This window comes from Sciurus carolinensis, chromosome 2 (genome assembly GCF_902686445.1).
Source record: "Sciurus carolinensis chromosome 2, mSciCar1.2, whole genome shotgun sequence".
In the NCBI taxonomy this organism is placed as follows: Eukaryota; Metazoa; Chordata; class Mammalia; order Rodentia; family Sciuridae; genus Sciurus; species Sciurus carolinensis.
The window spans coordinates 45,178,047-45,198,143 of NC_062214.1; the positions used below are offsets into that span (position 1 = coordinate 45,178,047).

The window sequence follows — 20,097 nt, forward strand, 5'->3', positions numbered from 1 at the left end:
AAAATGAAGACTGACTAGAGAAAGCACAAAGAGCTTCAGTAATAAAAAAGGGAATATCACCACAAATCCCATAAACATTTAAAAAGGCCACAAGAGGATTTTATGAATAATCTGGGGCCAAGAAATGTGAAAATAAATATGAATTGAACAAATTTTCATTAAAACATAATTATCAAAATTATAACAAGGAGAATCTGAATAGTCCTATAATTTGTAAAAATGTTTTATTTTTAAGTTTTTTAATTGGCAAAAGTATATACATTTATCAAGTATAACATGATATTTTAAAATATGCATACAATGTGGGATGGCTAAATTGAGTTAATTAACATGCATCACTTCACATACTTCTTTTTTTGTGTTAGAGTACTTAAAAAGAGTACTTTCTTAGCAATTTTCAAGAATACTATACATTGTTTTTAACTATCATTGCCATATTGTACAACAGATTTTTAAAAACTTATTCCTTCTCCCTTAAGTAAAATTTTGTTAAAATATGAATATTTTAAACTCTTCTTATGAGAAAATTCCAGGAAACTGACAGAGTCCCCAAATATTTAAGGAAAATAGTGATAATCTTTTTTTTTTTTTCTTTCAGTGCTGAGGATCAAACCCAGGGTCTTAAGCATGTTAGTCAAGCACTATACCACTGAACTATATCCCCAGATCTGATAATAATAATTTTATACAAAATCTTTAAAAGAGTAGAAAATCTTTCAGAAAATACATTTTTCTCAGTTTTTTTGTTTTTGTTTTTGTTTTTTTTACTGCATTTTCTTATTTCAAGAGTATTCCTAAGAGGGAACACTTCCCTTACACATTTGATGAGACTAGCATGACCTTGATATTGAGATATAACTTGTTAATTGTGACAGTTTGACATATTTGACTCCATGGAAATGTTACAGGCTAGGCTATATGGGCAATGACTAAACAGACTCCATATTGCTCTGAGACTCCATGTTACATAGGAAATGCTTCTCCCATGGGAATGGCCAATATCTGTACCCATCAACAGCTGACTGGCATGACTTGTTTGGCAATACAAAATGACAAAATGTTAATTCTTGTATAATAAAAAAATGTTCTTTTTGATTCCTAGTTTCCTAAACAATGTACCACGTTAACAGTGATGTCAACAGTGATTGTTTAGATGTTAGTAACCATTCTTTAGTTTGTACCTAAGTAAGGTCATTTTGATTTACTACCCCTCTGCTAATGATTTCAGATTCCATGATGTTATTTTGTAATTTTGAATCATTACAATAGACACTTATGATTGATGTACTGATTTATGGCATAAGAACCTCTGCAACTCTATGGTCGGGGCTGTTCTCCCAATAGCCATTTTTGGGACATTGTATGAGACAGTCAGCTGGCCGGCTTAATAAAGACTCTCAAATTTGGACTTCTCAATGGTGATTGATCTGTTGTACTTTAAACATGTGTTCTCACTGTAAAATGCACTATTAACTGTTAACAGGTTGAATCACCTGCCTCTTTGTTTTCTCCACCCTATTTCTGCTGAAAGTTGTTGGCAAAACCATGTACACAAATGCTACTGCACTGTCTAGAAGTTGTTAGTAAACTTTTTCAGAAGTCTGATCAGCTTTCCATTCTCATTTTCAACTTCCACAGCACCTCTCACAGCCCATTCCCTACTTCCCCTCATGCTGCTTCCCTGCCTTCTACCTAATGTGCTATTCCTTCTGAATTTTGTCTGGGAATATTTTCTGCCTTCCTCTTCCTCTACTCATTTGCTGAACTTGATAAATTTTAGAGAAATATATTAAATAATGAGAACATTTCATTGGTAGAAATCACATCCTTGTAATCAAAAAGTAAATTACCTCAAAATATATTCAGAATAAAAGTAGAAAGCAAAACTCTCTGCAGCTCCCCACCTTCAACCAGAATCTATATTCTGTATTAATAACTGAAGAAACCACATACCCTGAGAAGAATCCAAGTACAGTGGCTCAGTGATGTCAGACGTGCTGCTGCTCCGGAAGACCTGCTGCTGTCCCACCAGGAGATGACTGGACTCAGCTGCAGGTATATTTTCTGATTGTTGACACTCCTCCACTTCTGTGAGCATTAACACAAAACATGCAGGATTGTAGTTCAAGATTTCTAAAAATATTTTCACCATTTAAAACAATTTATTTAAAAAATGAAGTTGTAGATATTTTCCACAAAAATTTTGCAGTAAGATAATCTGCATTTATACCATCAAGTTTCCTAACCTTGTTAACACTGATATTCCACTCCAATAATACATTTTCTTTTTAAGTTCTACTAAGTTTTTGATTTTTAAATCCAAGTAAAGGGTGGGAGGGCAGTGAAAGCCACAAAAATGGCTGGGAGTTGTAAGTCACTTGAAATTTCAGGGGCAGAAAGAAAAGAAAGATCCAGTGACTTGGGAGATGCACAGAGAGGACAGTTTATATATGAGGATAGTAGAAAGTGATACACACACACACACACACACACTAAGGGAAGATGAAAGAAAACAAGAATTTCAACTGTGCTATTCCTTTTACCAGAAAAATGCATAACTGTCTAAAACAAAACTCTGTTTAATGGTTTATATCACTAAAGTACAAAAAGATCCCTTGGTATATTTATAGACCAAATACATATGTGACATATAATAAAAAAAAAACAGCTGAGTACTGATTACTGGATAATCTCTGCTAGGATTATTACTAACTATATTGCTTCGGAGAAAGAGTTCCCTCTTAGTTTATTTCTAAAATGCATAATTCATTTTAATCTCTAAAAGCCACCCAAGGCCCTAGGACAACCACTCCACTTTCTCTCTCTAGAGTCAGGGTTTTGAGGTTGCATCATCTTTTAGCTAGGTCATTTTAATCTCCTTCTAACTCGTCACTGTTCCCTTCTTTTTGCCACCCTCATATCTGTAGGTGAGCTCCAAGAGGTGCCTCTAAAACAAAGGTCTGTCTGTACCACTCCTCTTAAAACCCTGTGAGACCCTCTATCATCAGGGGGTCAAACCTGTGTTTGTTGGGGTAAACAGAGGCTTCTAGATTATATCACCCCACATAATGATTCCCCCACCACCGCCCCCACACAAAGAACAGGTACTCTCTTTATTCTCAGCAATAGGACCAACTTGGTACCTTCTGATCTCTTCCTCCTGCTCTTCACTCCCTATGTTAACTCCAGTCATATTCCCTTGCCCCTCTTGTCTATGCTGCTGTGGGCACATCCCCCTATAGGTCTTGCTATGTGGCTATGCGTAAGCTCCACTGCTCTGTTCCTCAACACACTCTATCTATTCACTGATGTAGTTATAAAATTTTACATCCACATAATCATGACATCATATATTCTAAAATTTTTAATCAACTCAAGTTTCACTGTTACTAAGAGACTGATCAAAATTCAGTCTGTATTATCTTACCTGGCTGTGTCACCCAGTTCCTCACTTGAAATGGATACTCACTGCCAGTGAGCCACCCGCTGTATAGCTCTATAATCCAAGCAATAAGCCAAAATGATGGCTCACCCCAACCAAGAAACTGTGTACATGATGATGCTAAGTTTAACATGCAGGAATTCTACAAAGGATTGCTGCTTTATTTTTTCTATCCACATGAAAATTCCATTTAATATTATACTGATACAATTATAAGACTTCAAAACTATGAAACTGGTGTTATCCTTCACTTAAGATTCAAAGTTCCAGATCACAGTCTAAATGTGGATACTGATAGAAGCTGAGCTTGGAGTGCAGGAAAACATAGGCTAAGGTTCCAAGAAAAGACAGACTCATTAATTAAAGTCTCATCTTTCCCAGATTGTCTTTGCCTCCCCACTTAAGTAGCCAAGCACTGATCATTTTTCCACAGAGAAGTACAGGGCATATGTGTAATTTAAAAAAAAAATCTATCTACACATCCCAAATCACAGCTAGACTCTGTTTACACATCTCCTTCTAGAGTCTTTAGCATTAGACAATCAAAAACACATAATACCATGAGGCCAGTCCTTCATCTATCTTCTTTCATTGTTTATTATAATTATGCAAGATGTGGAAACCTTTTAGAAAGAGAATATATATTTGTTAATGAACATTCTTTTAAATTCGATATCAGTAGAGGGAGCCCAAGAGCTTCCTAACTTTCTAAAATATAATTAGCCAGTGCCCATTTTTATGGATGGTGGGAAGAGCAGTGGGTTTAGTAGCAGTGGGTTTTATTCTCTTAATCTGATGCCAAAACTGGTAGATGATGCTTTCTGGGCTATGAGCAGAAGCAAATAAGAGCTAAGCCAACACTGGCAGCATCCTTCTAAAGATAAAGAACACCACCATCTGGTGGGATACAATACAGCCACAGCACCATCCCTTCCAAATTAGAGTGTCCCCACTGGTCCTCAACATAGCAGACGGATGAAGCGCCTGCCACCACCAGCTGGTCTGTCTTCCCAACAGGCTGGCCTAATGCAGCTTTTAAAGCTTTGTTTTTGCAAAACTGTCAGGAGGGACTTCTCAAATGGAGAAAGCCCAAGCTGTAGAAATAACCGGAAGTGGCAAGGGCGGGAGTATCAGTGACTGGAGTGGAAGAAAGGGGACAGTCATAATGCCAAGTGCACTTGTTGTGTTGTCAGGGCCCTGTGCTACTCCTATAGTGGACTATTGTATGAAACAGGGTAGGAAAAAAAGAATTTTCAATTATTCTTATCACACAACTTAAATCCAATTTTGTTTTGTAAGTATACATTATTTCTTGGACTTTTTTCATTCTTTGCACTAAGTATACACTCAATCCATGCTTCATATACATGGACAAATGAATGATAAAACATATTCATGATGTCTTTCTTTTTTAACAGTTCTTGGGCTCCCTCTGCTGGCATTTCATTTGTTAAGAAAGGGCTATTTGTACTAAAGTTGCTCCCATTCTATGGTATCAGCTGTAACAGTTGTTCTTTCATTAGAAATGAAAATCACTTTAACACTGATAGGAAATATCAGGATATGGGATTATCTGATATTCAAAGGTAAAAATAATGATCTACATTATATAAAAATTACATGATAAATCTTAGATCTAATGCAGCTTCTGTTTTAAATGTCACACAATAACTGTTTTGAATCACTTCAAAGAACTGAATTCTGGCTCAATTTACCAACTCATTTACTGTCTCTAAAGCCTAGCTAATCCCAATAACCCAAAATTTAAAAGTACAAACTTTCCTGTCTTTTGATGGTATAAATTACACAATACCATTACTAAACCTTTACTTCTTAAAGCTCTATTCAAAACATCAAAAAAATGACCAATAAAGGATCACTTAATTTTTTTTCCCCACTGAGAAGAGTCAGCATGATGAAATTAAACCAAGTATGTAAGCTCTTCATTAACTTCTATTTTTTTCCAGACATCTGAATAATTTTCAAAGTAATTCACAAACCCTTTAAAGTAAGGTTGTCTTAATCAATCTTATTAAACGAAATGAGGCTCATTTTTTACTAATCAAAATTCTAGGTTCTAATTACCCTCATACAAGCTTGTTTAAGCAAAAAAAGTGTAATTTCCTCATTTTAAAAACATTGTGCATGATACCAACTTAGCCTTATAAAAAGCACAGTAGGTATACATTCACTCAACACTGAGGTTTCTCACAAGTCAAGCTTTCCAAAAGTTAAGTCAGCCCAAGTCCTAACAAACAATGAGCATTTCCACAGAGCCTTCTGATAAGATGCAGAAGCAACTAAGTGAGGCTTCCCATTAGGTCCCATAAGTCTTTTTAGAATGAGGGAAGATGGCTGATCCTCTAATTACTACTATTATAATATTCCCAAAAGAAAAATAAAATCTACCATCTGCACAGCCTGTGAACGCAACAGACTGATAAATGACCCAACATAAAAAGCAGATTAAATGGCAAAACAGCTACAAGAAACTTCCCATGAAGGAAAAAGAAAAAAGAAAAAGAGTGTGTGTGTGTGTGTGTGTGTGTGTGTGTGTGTGTGTATAACTATCAGGCCTACTTCCCAAGAGTGTGTGTGTGTGTGTGTGTGTGTGTAATGTAGCTATTCAGCTATTTATATTAATAGAAACAACGGTTATGATTCTCCCAAAATAAGAACACCACATCTTTTCCCAACAAATACAAATAACTCTACTAAAATTGTGTCACCACCAAAGAGAGTCCCCAAAGGATCAAAGTAAATGTAACTGTGGTTGAAGGTAATTCTCTATTGCTTATGTAACTAAAATAATTTTTTGAGTTGACTGGTCACAGACTGAAACAAAAACAAGAACTATTACCTTAAGTGAAAATAAAATTAGCAGTCATTGCTATGGTAAGGAACTTGTGATCAGAAAATAAAATTAAATATGTTTGCATGTTATCTAGCATAGATTAGCAGGATATTCCCATGTACTGGGATTTAATTGGAGCACAGATTCTCTAATGTGCCAACCAGTGGAGAATGCACATTCTAAAACCGAGGACTGATATACACTGCTTTTGGCCCCATCTCCTAACAGGACAGTCATAAAGGACAATGACATTCAATGACCATTTTGAGCAATAAAGAACAATTGGCATCAGACAGAAAGAAGAAGCTTGATACTGCAGTTTCCAGATCAGAAGAGAGCAGGTTGTTCTCAAAGTCACTATGCCTTAAGTCATTTCACTGTATGTGCTATAAAACCAGGAATAAGGATGGCAAAGGCACAACAATAAAGAGCCAGACCAGTCTTCTTCATTTCACCCTACATCAGTGTTTACCCTTAGCTCTACTGGTATTTGGGACCTGACAGTTCTTTATTGTGGGGCTAGCCTGTATATTGTAGGATGTTTAGCAGTGCCCCTGACTTCCACCCACCAGGTGCCAGTAACACTATCTCACTGTGACAACCAAAAGTATCTCCAGACATTGCCCAAACTGTCCCCAGTTGAGAATCATTGCTCTAAATATTCAACTTCTGTTGGAACTGTTTATATAGGAACCAAGAATCTGAGTAAAATAAAATTTAATGCTGAGTGAGAACAAAAGCTTCTAAAATGAAGTCACTCACAAGAAGAGACTTTTGTGAAATTATTCTATAAAAAATAAAATTAGTGAAAAATTAAAGTGAAACAATATGGAAATTAAACAGACTGTAAAATAATACTGTTCACCATGAAAAAAAATCTTATTGGGTATGGAGCAGCCAAATAGGAAGTAAACTTGCTTGAAGTATTTTATTAATCACCTCTAAGCAGTAGTATTTTCTGGAAAACCAAATAAGTAGTTAATACTCATCAGTAACTTAACCAATGGATAGCCATTTCCCCATGTACCATTCTTAACTTTTACACCATCGATATTTATTAGAGATAAAGAGCTATTTAAGAAATGTTACGTCATCAGTATCAGTAAAACTAACGTCTTCCTTCATAGTCTATAAGTGAAATAATTTGGTGTTATTTTACATAACCATCACTCTACTTAAGCTTTAATTTTGTTATTTTGCTTTAGATAAAGCAATTTTTGAAATTTGTTCTCTTTACATATACATGACAGCACAGTATATTTTGGCATGTCGTACATACATAGAGTATAACTTCCCATTCTTGTGGTTGTGCACGATGTGGGGTTACACCGGTTGTGCATTCATATATGAACATAGGAAAGTTATGTCCAATTCATTCTACTTTTATTTTGTTTTGCCAAACTACAGAATGACATGATTAGTGTCATAGAAAGCCACAATTAGGCTACCTTCAATATTTAAAAATACTAATCTATATACCAGATTTCTGAAAATTAAGAAAAGCATGAAAATATTTCCCTCTTTGATAAAAAGAATGTTTATCTCAGAGTCACTGAAAAGTATCTAGACATAGATTTAATAATTCTCTGTAGGAAAGTAAATCTTTTTTGTTGTGGTGGGTAGGCCAATAATCACTTTGATACTCTAATATGTTTTTTAATTGACACAATAATTACACATATATATGTATGCAATGTGATGTCCTGATTCTTATACACAGTGGATAATGATCAGACCTGAATAATTAACATATCTATCAAATAAAAGTTTAAACTTCTATAATTTCTTTATGATGAATACATTTAAATTCCTCTCTGTTAGCTAGTCTGAGATATTTTTAACTGTATTCACCCTACTGTGCCAGGTGTTACAACATCTTAATAAATCAAAAAACACATTTTGAGTAAACCACACAAGACTAATTTCAATTTCATCTGGCTGAAGTCCAGTAACAAATGTGTGCTTTGTAAATTAGCACTTTTTAATTTTTAGGTTTTTTAGCTTAATTATCAGTATGGATCTACATAAACTGATGATTGCTTTATATATGAATTACTTTACATATGACTTATCTCTAAGGAAGTGATGCCTGCATAATTTTCCAGTTTATTGATATTTTTGAAAGGTGCAGTTAGCATTCTAACATTGACATGCTCAAAACTTTTGTAAAATTTTATGAAAACTCCCTTACTTTCTATCAGCACTCTATAGAAGACACAGGAAGGCAGGCATCATCATATTTGCCCCTGTTAAAAACTATGAGCTAAAAAAATCCTTCTATCCTTCTTAATTGTGAATGCAAGACCAGTGATATTATAGAAATTTTTCTTGCCCAATCAACTAAACTTCTAAACTACTAAACTTCTAACTACATAAAAATAATTACTAAAATTCACTGATCTTTAATGCAAGTGCAATGAATGGTCAGGCACCCAAAAGTGATGTGTAGGTATTAACAAAGGAGGCAAGGCTCAGAAGCAAGAAGGAGGAGGTCAGAGACATTGATGGACACATGAGAGAGTGTTACAGTACCTGACAGCCTGTGAGAGCAAGAGGAGTAAGAGAGACCAGGTAAGAGAGCGCTCACGGTGTGAAGGAGGAGCGGGACGCTTTTAGTGGCAGGCAAAGCCTCAGAAAGGTGGACACAGTTGCTGATAGACTGGCTTCGCTTAGCTTCCAGGAGAGATAAAGTGATAATTATGTCAGAAGCATTATCAAGAACGTTCACTACTTTTTTATTATTATTTTTCTGGTCTCTCTTTAAACACTTCAAGGAAGTCATTTTAAACTTTAAAGGAAATAAGTATGAAGTACATTATTTAGTTGTTGTCTCAAAATACAGCCAACTTTCAGTCAGTCACCCTGATGACACAGAATAGACAATTCACAAAAAATCAATTTTATTTTGGAATGTTTCATATATTTGGTTTCTTTTTTTCTGTTGTGTATCAAATTCACATTTGGGTTGATTACTCAGTCAGAATTTATAATCATTTTTCCCTTCCTAAAGAATACACACAAAAAGAAGTTAGAGAAATATGGCCTAAGACTAAAATTCTTCTACAAGTAATAAATAACTAAGAAATTGGTTTTCTGACAGCTGATTGTATTCAAAAGCAAATCATCTACTAGATTAAATATCCTAAAAGCTCAAGAATGCATGACAGACAAATTGAACACTAAAAGATTTGGTATTTGAATAAAAGGTAAAATCTCCATTCAAGCTACCCTTTTGTATCATATTTCACACTTATTATATCCATACTTTATTAGTATTAACTCTATGATGTTCTTAAGTTTTTCTGTATACTGCTGGTCAAATAAATATTTGAGAAAAGTGACAGATACAGGAAGAGAACATGTTTCATATATATAAAACCAAAGTCAGCAAAAATCCATTTCCTCCTTAGAATATAAATGCTGCTTTATTATTTTATATATCTTTTTAAATCATGAATGAAACAATACAAATAATAATGGCACATTTGTAAAAAGTGAAAGGAACTTTTTACTTTACCATTCCCTCTCCCATCCTTTGCCTATTAGAACTAGTAAAACAATGATCTGTAATCTGTAATGTAATTACAAAATAATACACATGTGTGTGAAGATAATATGTAAATGACAACCATCCATGTAAATATCAAACTCACTTCAAATTTCTTAGTAGATTTGCTCATCTCTCAAAATGTTGGAAACTTTTGAGTGTTGTTTAAAAAGTTTTCCTTTTATAAATTAAATGCTTGTGCATTTCTCCAAAATTGATCACTAAATATTTTAGAAGTAATAAAATATGGGATATTTTTGTTAAAATTAAGACTTGCTTTGATCATTCTCACATTTTAGGAATCCAAACTCATCATAATTTATACTTAGGGATAAAGTTTTCCTTTATAAGTCTTCCTTCTTAAGACTCCTTGCCAGGCCTTTTAAGTTATAACCTAGTACACTCTCTAAACTGTCATTTCTCCACTCTGCAACTGCTTATTTATATTTCCCTCATGTCACCCACCATCAGTGATATTTTTTCTACCTAGGAAATTTGTGGGGGAAAATCATTATATAATACTCTAAAATTATTCTCTTATTGGAATTAGGGAAAAGACTTTCAAATGAATCTTCCATAATTATCATTACTATTAAAATGATTACTACTAAAACTAGTAAAAATCAACTTCATGGACTGGTATTTTCTCATAAAAATATGGCTTTCACAAAAAAACAAATGCTACCACGAAAATATTTGGGATTTTTTTTTTTAAAGAAAGAATGAGTTTTTATATAACATAAAAATAAAGCTGAATGCCAGATGTGGTTGTGCAGGTCTATAATCCCCAGCGATTGGGAGGCTGAGGCAGAAGGATCACAAGTTCAAGGCCAGCCTCAGCAACTTAGCAAGACTGTGTCTCAAAATAAAGTACAAAAAGGGCTGGAGATATAGCTCAGTGGTAGAGTGTTCCTGGTTCTAATTCCCAATACCAAAAAAATAAAAATACAGAAATAAAACTGAGTACAATAACCAACATTTTAGTCCATGTAATTTTTCTTAAAAGCACGATAAATTAAAATCCTCAAAGACCATTGTTTTCAGACAAAACAACAATGACTCAGGATATTTTATAGTTTTTCAAAAAGTCAAATGCAATAAGAAAAATATATGTTTATATAGATTTATAAAGATGATAGATTTGTCCAGCTGAATAGCTTCATAATCTTTCAGTTATGGTTCCAATCTTCAAAAAATCTAATTAATCCTACAGAGACCAAGTTTACGGTTTTAAAAGATATATTCTACAAATAATTTCACATCATTTAGTACAAGTACTTGATTTTCCAATGCCATGGCTTCTCAGACACCTGAAATTACTGATAAACATAACCTCACTGCCATTAATGCACTAAGTATTTTCTAAAGCATGCTGGTGCCTTTACCATATTGTTGGTTTAAAATACCTGCTGAAAATTAAGATGCCATCTCTTCTGTGCCTATGTTTCAGTGAAGTAGTGTCATATGGAGCATGTGATGTACAATAGTTTGCTGCTTATTAAGATGTGAGAATAAAATTTTAAAATTATAATTTTTAATTAATTAAATTCACTTTTATTATAATTCAAGGATGCTAGGGAAAGCAGTAAGTCTGGGTAACTCAGGCAAGATGCCACCTTTGTCACAAACTTCTGATCTTTTCTCTGAAGGATCCAATGGTAGAAGAAAGGAGTGTGTAGGAATTGGACTGAAAAAGGACATCAGTGAATGGGCATCCTCAAAAACTGCCTGTTATCAGGAATTGGGTCTCTCCTCAGGGGAAAAAATGAAAGAAAGCAGAAGACTAAGAGGGGTATGTAAATAAGGTGATAATTACCAGCAAATGCTATGGCAAAAAGTGTGAGAAAGCTAGGGTTAAGGCATAATATAATTTTCATAAAAATGCTAACAGGACGACCCTAAGCTTTTAGTAAGCACTGTAAAATATGTTCAGCTTAAATGAATCTTAGTTTTATGGCTGAAGGATCTGATGATTTCCTAAAATCAATAAGCTGAATATCGATTGTAATTACATGGTTTTACTGATAATAAAAACTAAAGGAAACTGAAATATAGTTGCTTAAAATGTAAGGTACAGCCTCAGAGTTATTGGGGAAGGAGGAGTTTTATTTGTCTTTATTAAACATTGGATATAAGCTTCCTTTTAAAAGATTTCTCTTTTATTTTAAGAGTAAAATGTTGAAAAGCAATTCGATTAACTGGGAGCTCTTAGACAAGTTGTTAATTGAAACAGACTACAAAGACAACATCCACAGACATAAAAAGCTCAATTTTCTGGAGAAGCAAAAAATGAAATGTCTCCATCCAGTCCTGAAAACTAAGAATATTCTCTTTTTCTTTGCCAGAACCACTTACCACACTCTTTAGATGAACACTGTTTAACAATGACAATAATGCAACTAATGATGGAATTGTTAGGAATCTACTTTCTTCAAGGTTCAAACAAAACCTCTATTTTTTCTATTTTGCACAAATATCTCATTCAGTATTACCATCTCCAGTTCTTTCACTAAGGAGAATTTGGAAATATTGAAAATTGTGATCTGAAAAGCAAACCTGAGCAGAAAATTTAAAAGATACAGAGAATTTCATTTAATAAAGGCTCTAAAATTTGAATTGAGTAGAATTTTAAAACATTGTATTCCTACAAACTTATTTTAGATAGCAATTAGATTTTAAAGAAATATTTAAATAAAATTAATGTTTACCAGTTGCTTTCTGGCGAACGATATTTCTTGCCTTCTCAACTCCTGGTGCTCCAGAAGTGGTGGCACTCCTAAATCGCATTGGCTCAGTCACATCTGGATGGCTCCGCCAGCTGAGAGAAAAAGATCTCCCCACAGTTGTCCCTTTTTGAGAATCTATAACACAGCCTGACAAATAACAAGGAGGGAAAAATAACTGAATTCATCATCGTTTATTTCATAGCCTGTGCTGCTTAGCTAATGGCATACATATATATATTATATATATACACACACACACACACATACACACAATGGAACATAATTAGCAGGTTTCCATGCTTCACATTAGGTAGTGTTTCCCTATACTTTCCCTATACTGCAATTTAGAGAGTTATTGTAAGTCAGTAGCCTAAACATTCCTGTTGCCAAAATATTTAATTATATTCAACAGCTTCATGAAATATGTATCTTCACAGCATTCATTTCAATATATGAAAGAAGGTATTAATAAACCTCTCAGTACAAAAACAAAGTCAAATGACATTAAACCACAGTTCCAAGGACACTTCAAAAACAAATACTTATAAACCAAAAACCAGAGATCCTGATGTTAGACTAGTACTACATCCTCTAGACTCCAACTGTTCCACAATCCCCTGAGAGATTCATGCCTATAAATTTCAATGTAGATTTGGTCAAATAAATAAAATAATAAAATATATATAATATAAAATCCCATTTTAGAAAAAGTTCTAAAACTATACTAACACTGCAGATTGTATTGAGATTCAACTCAACTTTTGAGATTCAACTTCTTTTCTCTCATATTGCTCTGGTCAATTATTTCAACGAAAGGTCAAGAATCCAAAAGAAATACAAGAGGAAAAGAATGAGAAATTTGAAGAGATTTTTGCATAGGTCTGATGTTGCCAGTGGTTGCAAACTGTCTGTGGCTTATTTCCACACCCAGGTTCCTCTGTCTGTATTTTCTGGTTTCACTAGTCTAGTGTTTATAAGGTAAATGTTTCTATAATGAATATTTAAATTTTTACAATAAATATTAAAGCAGTGTAAATTAGAAATATGTACCATGGTTATTACTTAAACAATTTGTTCTGTACTGTTCTGAAAACAGTGTTTTTAAATTGTCTGCCCTCCTAAGTCTCTCTCTTCCTGTTTGCACAGTGGAAGGGAAGAGGAATATTGCAGGGTGGTGAGTATGACAGTGAGTGAGTGAGTGAGTGAGTGAGTGAGTTGGAGTGAGAGTGAGAGAGAGAGAGAGAGAGAGAGAGAGAGAGAGTGTGTGTGTGTGTATTATAAGGATTTTAGAGGCAGAGAATGTACTTAGTTTGAGAGTTTGAGAAAATACTTCCTATCTCAGCTCTTTACCTCCACCACTTGAAAGGTGCTTTTAGCTAGGTAGCTAGGTAAACTCTCTCCTGGGCCTAGATCCACTGTCTTAGGAATCCAAGTTCCTGGTTGGAAGCACCTCAATCCTCTCAGGCCCTGGTTTACACAGAGGCCCTCAGAGCTATGAAAGAGAACAAAAAGGAAGACAAGGGCCCAAACTTTTGGATCTCTGACTTACTTCAATCCCAAATCTTTAATCTAATATATGTTATTTCAGAAATGGATTCTGCTGAGCTCAGACTGGGGAGAAAAAAGGATCTACTGCTAACAGTACATTAGAAAAATCAACATGCAACACATTCTAAATCTAAACTGAGATTAAACTGTTCCTCTGGAATGGCACATACTTAAGCTACTTTGTTTTGGCTTCTTAGTGCCTTGTTTTACTAACTGGGGCTTTGGCAAGTCACTCTCACACTGCAATGAGGATATGATAAGAATCAGTCCCCATTAATTACATGTTACATAGTTTACTAATCATTGCAATTGGTTCACACTTCCCCATATCCACATCCTCTGTTGTCCTTTTCCACACTGATGCTGCAGGCTTCATCATGTGATTTATTTTGGTAGCAAAACTGAACAAGCAGAGACTTGAAATGCACTTGAATAATTGAGCTTGCCCCCTTGCTGCTCCCAGAACCTAAACCATTATCTGAACAGTCTGCTATGTAATGAAACATGGTACTGTCACACCTACTGCCTGGCTGACAGCCACCTAACTCCTAGAAGTAGAGCAGTGTAGGTATCCCTTGTGCAGCCTAATTCTCTATAAACACAGGAATGGATCAAGCAAAGACCAAGAGAATAGATGACCAACTGAGTGCTAACCAGATTGAAAATTCATTAAGTCATGTTATATTAAGCAACTAAATTTTGGGGGAAATTGTCAGATGCAACTGATACAGTCTAAACTAAGGTTATTGTTGAGTGCAGTCTATTATAAGTCATGTGTCCTCTTTGAAGTAGAGGCTTTGAAGGAGAAATTTCTTCTGTCTTAGGATCAAGCTACATATCACCTAAGTACCTTATGTATTCCAGGATTCTGTATATTGCAACACTGTAAAAATGAAAGTCGAATTCAAGGATGGCCCCTCCCTACCTCCCCAGCAAGCAAATGAGGCTCTACAGCATGCATTTTGGCATTTTAACCATACCTGTAGCTCCTCCCTGCTCATTTTGCCTCATTTCCTTTTGCATTTCATCTACTGTACTATATGCATTTCTATGAGCTGCCTCAAATCTTTACAGAATAAGTTGGAGTACAGATGAAATTAATCCAAAGACCATGTCACAGTCCTTAAGAACTGTAAAGATAGAGGGAGGCCAAATTGTCATTCCCAATTGAAACCCCCACCATATTCTACCCTCAGAAACATCTCTAATGGAGATTCTAGGTCTCAAAACTATTTTTTTTTTCAGTACTAGGGATTTAACCCAGGGACTTATACATGCTAGGCTATATTCCCAGCACTCTGAAACAATTTTTACCCAGAAACAGCAAAGCCAAAAGAGTTTCCCTTGGAAGCATTCAGAATTTCTCCAAAATTTCCTAGGAAGGCAACAGCTACATCTTAGTAGTGTGGTTTCTTCAGTAGGAAAAATCTTGGCTTTGATTTCAGTCTTTACCTCTTCTTACTTATGTGATCTTGAATGAATCAATCACTGTGAAGTCTATGTACTTCATTTTTTTGGTCTGTGATATAGGGATAATAATAGTATCAACTCTGTAGGGTGTAGTTAGATTATAGTTCAAAGCACTGGCAATTATTATTATTGTTAATTTTCAGTATTATCACTGCTACTACTTCCCTCTCATCTTTCTCCTTCCAAAGCCTCTTCACAAATTTGTTGTTCACATTAAGGGAACAGAGTAATAAGAGACACAATCTAATGCCATCATTAAAAAGATGTTATGTGGCTGGTTTAGTTTATTATGAAATTTCATGTGTTGACTGCTTCAATGTATAAATATACATTCCTCCTGAGACCCAGAAATTTGGGTGTTACTCTGGGAGAGTGGAAGTACCTTTGCCTCGTTGTTTCTTCTCTTTTTGTTCACTTAATTTATCCAGAGGTAGGTTTGTCATTTCAACTCCATAAACGGTTCTTGCAAGCACTGCTGTCAAAGAGTCCATAATGTTGGCCCATTCGCTGATGAGTTCCTCCCATTCCGTGAGGGAGGACAGCACACCAAGAAAGTCATCCCAGAGCTCTCGAGAAATGTACACATAGAGGTTTGCTCGGATCCAAGCCACAATGAGGGTCTAAACAAACCAACAAGAAAAACCAATTGAGGTAAGTATAATTTTAATAAAACATTTTAAGTCACTACTAATAAAGTTTTAAAACAAAAATACTCTTGGATGTTGTTTCTAATTTCTAAAAATACATTCAGCAAACTGTAATCAGGATTTGAGTTACTGTGAGGTCACTTACCATTATGAACAAAGCTACTGACCCAGTATTATTCTACAGCAGGGAGTTGGCCCTGGCTACAATTAAGGAGAAGACAAAGTTCTCAGTATAATAATTACTCCATTCCTGAGACAGCTCTTTCCCTCACTCTCCAGTGACTACTTCAAACCTCCTCTATCTAAAGTGAATTTAGCCCACTATCTCCTCCCTGATTTTTAGCAGATGGGCTCCCTGAAGACCGCAGAGGAAACAACCCATTAAATCAATCTCAGTCCACAAGACCTATATGCTGCCTGAATTTACCCACATTAGCCTCCACCTGTGGGTTGTCTTCCAAAAGGAACTCCTGCTCTTCTACATTTTGCCCCCACTTAAGCTCTGGACCTCTTCCTCAGAGTCTTTCTGCTTCTATAACCCCACCTTTCCTTATTTCCAACCTATCTTACTTTCTCAGCTTTAGTCCATCAGTATTTAAATGTGCTCCAATTTTTCCTGATCTTAAAGAAAAACAAAACATTTTCCTTGAACCCAGATTCCCCCATAGCTATAGCCCTTTTCCCTCCGCTATCAAAGCCAAACTTCTTGAAAGAATGTTTCATACTCAGTCCACCTCCACTTCCTCATCTCTCAGTTAACCGAATGATTCTCTGACTTTCTCCCTCTCTGCCTCTTCACCTTCTGTCTGGGTTCTGGTCTCCATTCCCAATGCTTCAGTTACCCTCTGTATGCTGCAGATTTCTGAATCTCTAAATCCAGCCGTAATCTCTTTGCTGGTTTCCTGCCTATCCATCTGCTTACAAAAGAGCTCTACTCATATGTCCCACTGGAGCCTACAGCATGGCACACAGTGAAAAGAATTCAGTGTCTTCTACTGAGATTCTCCCAATTCTTCAACCTGCTCTTGGCCTTTGCACATGCTCTTTCTTCTCTATCTTCCCTTAGTTTTGCCTCTTTAATTTCTACTTATTTTTCAGGTCACAACTCAGACTTCTTCTTCCAAGACGATATGCCTGACAAATTATATAAAGATTTTTAAAACAACAACAATTTTTCTTTAACTCAAACATAGGAAAACTTTGAGAAATAGAAATCAGACTATAATTAGGCAGGTCTAGTCTGACGACTTGAAAAATAATATTTAATGTGACCTTTTGCAATATACCTGTTCTTTGTGCTTTAAGTCATGTTTATTGCACTTCTTTAAAGGGAAAATGTCAAAGTAGAACTAAAATAGTTAAGTATATTAAAACAAGATTTTTAAACACTTATTTAAAATCTAATACTAATATGAATATTTTTAAAAACTAAGAACAATGTTAAAGAAAAATTAATATTTTATTAAATATTTTATTATGACTGAAATGCCACAGCCTATCTTTTCATTTTTGTACTCTTATTTTCACAGACTTCAAGGTCATTACCATAAAAGACATGTAAGCAATAAAATTATTAATATTGATCCAAAAGTAAATATTGATCTAATAATAAATATTGATCTAACATTAGATCAATAAATATAATCTTTTCAAATTGATTTTAAAAAGCAAGTATCTGGCTATTTTAGATAGTCACATGACAAATGAATCATAATCAGCACATTTTAACAAGTATGGCACGAAAATGGTGCCCACTTGACAGTCTGCCCAGTCTCTCCAGACCTTTACCACTTTTCTCCCCTCTTGGATCTTACATAAGGACATGGGAGACCAGCATATGATCATAAATCCCAAATTAATCTGCTTTGATTCCCATGACAACCTGCAGGGTCAGAAGGAGTCCTCTCCTGACAGTGGGAGATCAGGAAGAGGACTCTGAAAGGTGAGGTGGTGTGCTCAAGGTCACACAGCCAGGAAGAGGCAGAACTAGGATTAGAAACAAAATCTGTCAAACTCCAAAAGGCCCATCCTTTCTCCACTACCTTATGGTTAATTCTAAATTTAAGCACTCATCTTATCTAATTATTCCCCAAATAAAACAATGACATCAAAAGTATAAATAACCATGGACCCAGGAAATATTCATCAAGGAATATCTGACAAGATTTCTCCATTAATGGAGGGGATTTGATTTTTCGAAAAAATTAAAAAAAAAAAAAGAAAAAAGAAAAAAACCCCACACAACTCCAGAAAAGATACTTGCTTAATTCTGTAACAAGTTCTCTCTCTACAACACAATAGATGCCGGGCCAGACAACTGGTAAGCATGAGGCCCAAACACTCACCAGCCTGACACTGGCTTCAGCTCCTATGCACTTGGCAATCTAGGCCCAGGACTGGGAACCTGGGAGTGTGCTGGCAGTGAGATGTTCCCAGAGCAAAGAGAACCGTGTCCATATGTTCAGGCAGACAGCAAAGCAGTGATCAGGACTACTCTCTAGGCAACACAAAGCAAAGTTGGACACATGCAAAAAAGGAGCATAGGACCACTCCACATATCCACAAACTAGGCAAGCCAATCAGCAAATGGGAACTCAGGAAACAAACGAGTATGCCAACTAGTTCTATAGCCTCTCATACATTTTTCAACAAGCCAAGATCATTCAATCATATTGAATCATCAAAAATTGATATCAATAGTCAAGTCCCCTCATGTTATAATGAGAATATTCAAAGAATTAATTTCTTTTTGTCACGTTCACCTATAGGTCCCTATCTGTACTCTATGCATGCTCTTAATATATATCCTCTAAAACCACTTTCGGGTCAACTGGGGAAAGACACTAGTTGCTCCTCCCTGAAATCATCACTCCAGCTCATGACCTACCATGATTCCTCTTAACAAATTATTAAATGTCCAAACGACCCATTGTACTAATACTTTATTTGTGTAAAATGCCCCTTATTTCCAGAGCACTTTCACACTGTTCTCTTTCAGAAATGTTCATAAATTCTATGTACTGCATAAATACCAACAATGCTGCAGTAGACTACTGCCCTCAGGACACTTACATTTCACTAGGTATCATCAGATATCTGCCCACTCATGTTCTTGACCCTGCTCTCCATATGAGATGCAAGAAGTACAGACATCTCCTTGGCTCTCTGTTCACACTGAGGGCAGTTTAGCATTCCATTGTATTTGAAACTTCACTTCTGCAGTCCTTTCTCCCAAGCCACCCTTGTCCTTCTTCCCTGGACCATCACACTGGAAAGCACACACACTTAATACCATCTACCTAAACCTCACCCCCTTTTCTTTTCCTTCCACAACAAGACCTCTGGGAAGCCTTGTCTATACTTGCTACCTCCACTTACTAGCTCTCATTTTTTCCTCCATCTATGCCACGTGGGCCTCAGAACATTCTTACAAACCTGCATCTTGACAAAGCCAGCAGTCAACTGACTGCTTTTCTCTTTCTAGGCATCCAAGGCCCCAGGCACACACTCCTTTGGTCCTCCTCACTGCCCACTAGCCATCTGTTCTCAGCATCTCTTCTGGCAACCATGGAGAGGCCCTCTTCTGGCCCTCTTCTCTCAATGGCATGTATTTTTTCCTTGGGTGCTCTATCCAGTACTGTGGCTTTAAATACAATTGCCCAACACGTGGATGGTTCTCAAGTTTTTATTCCATTCCCATACATCTGTACCTCTCCAAGTCTATCTGATCCACCACCAAGGTTCTGAGTGCTTGCTATCTTCCTAATTTCTACCTTTGAGCAAATCAGGAATTTGATGGCAGAGAGGTAGCAAAGTCAGCACTAATTGCAAAGAACAGAACATGACATTTAGGACAAAGATAA

The 20,097-nt window shown here is 35.6% G+C and overlaps 1 protein-coding gene across 1 annotated transcript in view; it reads right to left on the bottom strand.

Moving 5' to 3' along the window:
* Positions 1-20,097, bottom strand: part of Ralgapa2 (Ral GTPase activating protein catalytic subunit alpha 2) — a 302,869-nt gene that overhangs the window by 181,667 nt on the left and 101,105 nt on the right. Inside the window, 3 exon segments of the mRNA XM_047542031.1 lie at positions 1,954-2,088; positions 12,552-12,716; positions 15,970-16,207. Coding sequence (XP_047397987.1) covers positions 1,954-2,088; positions 12,552-12,716; positions 15,970-16,207 — 538 coding nt within the window.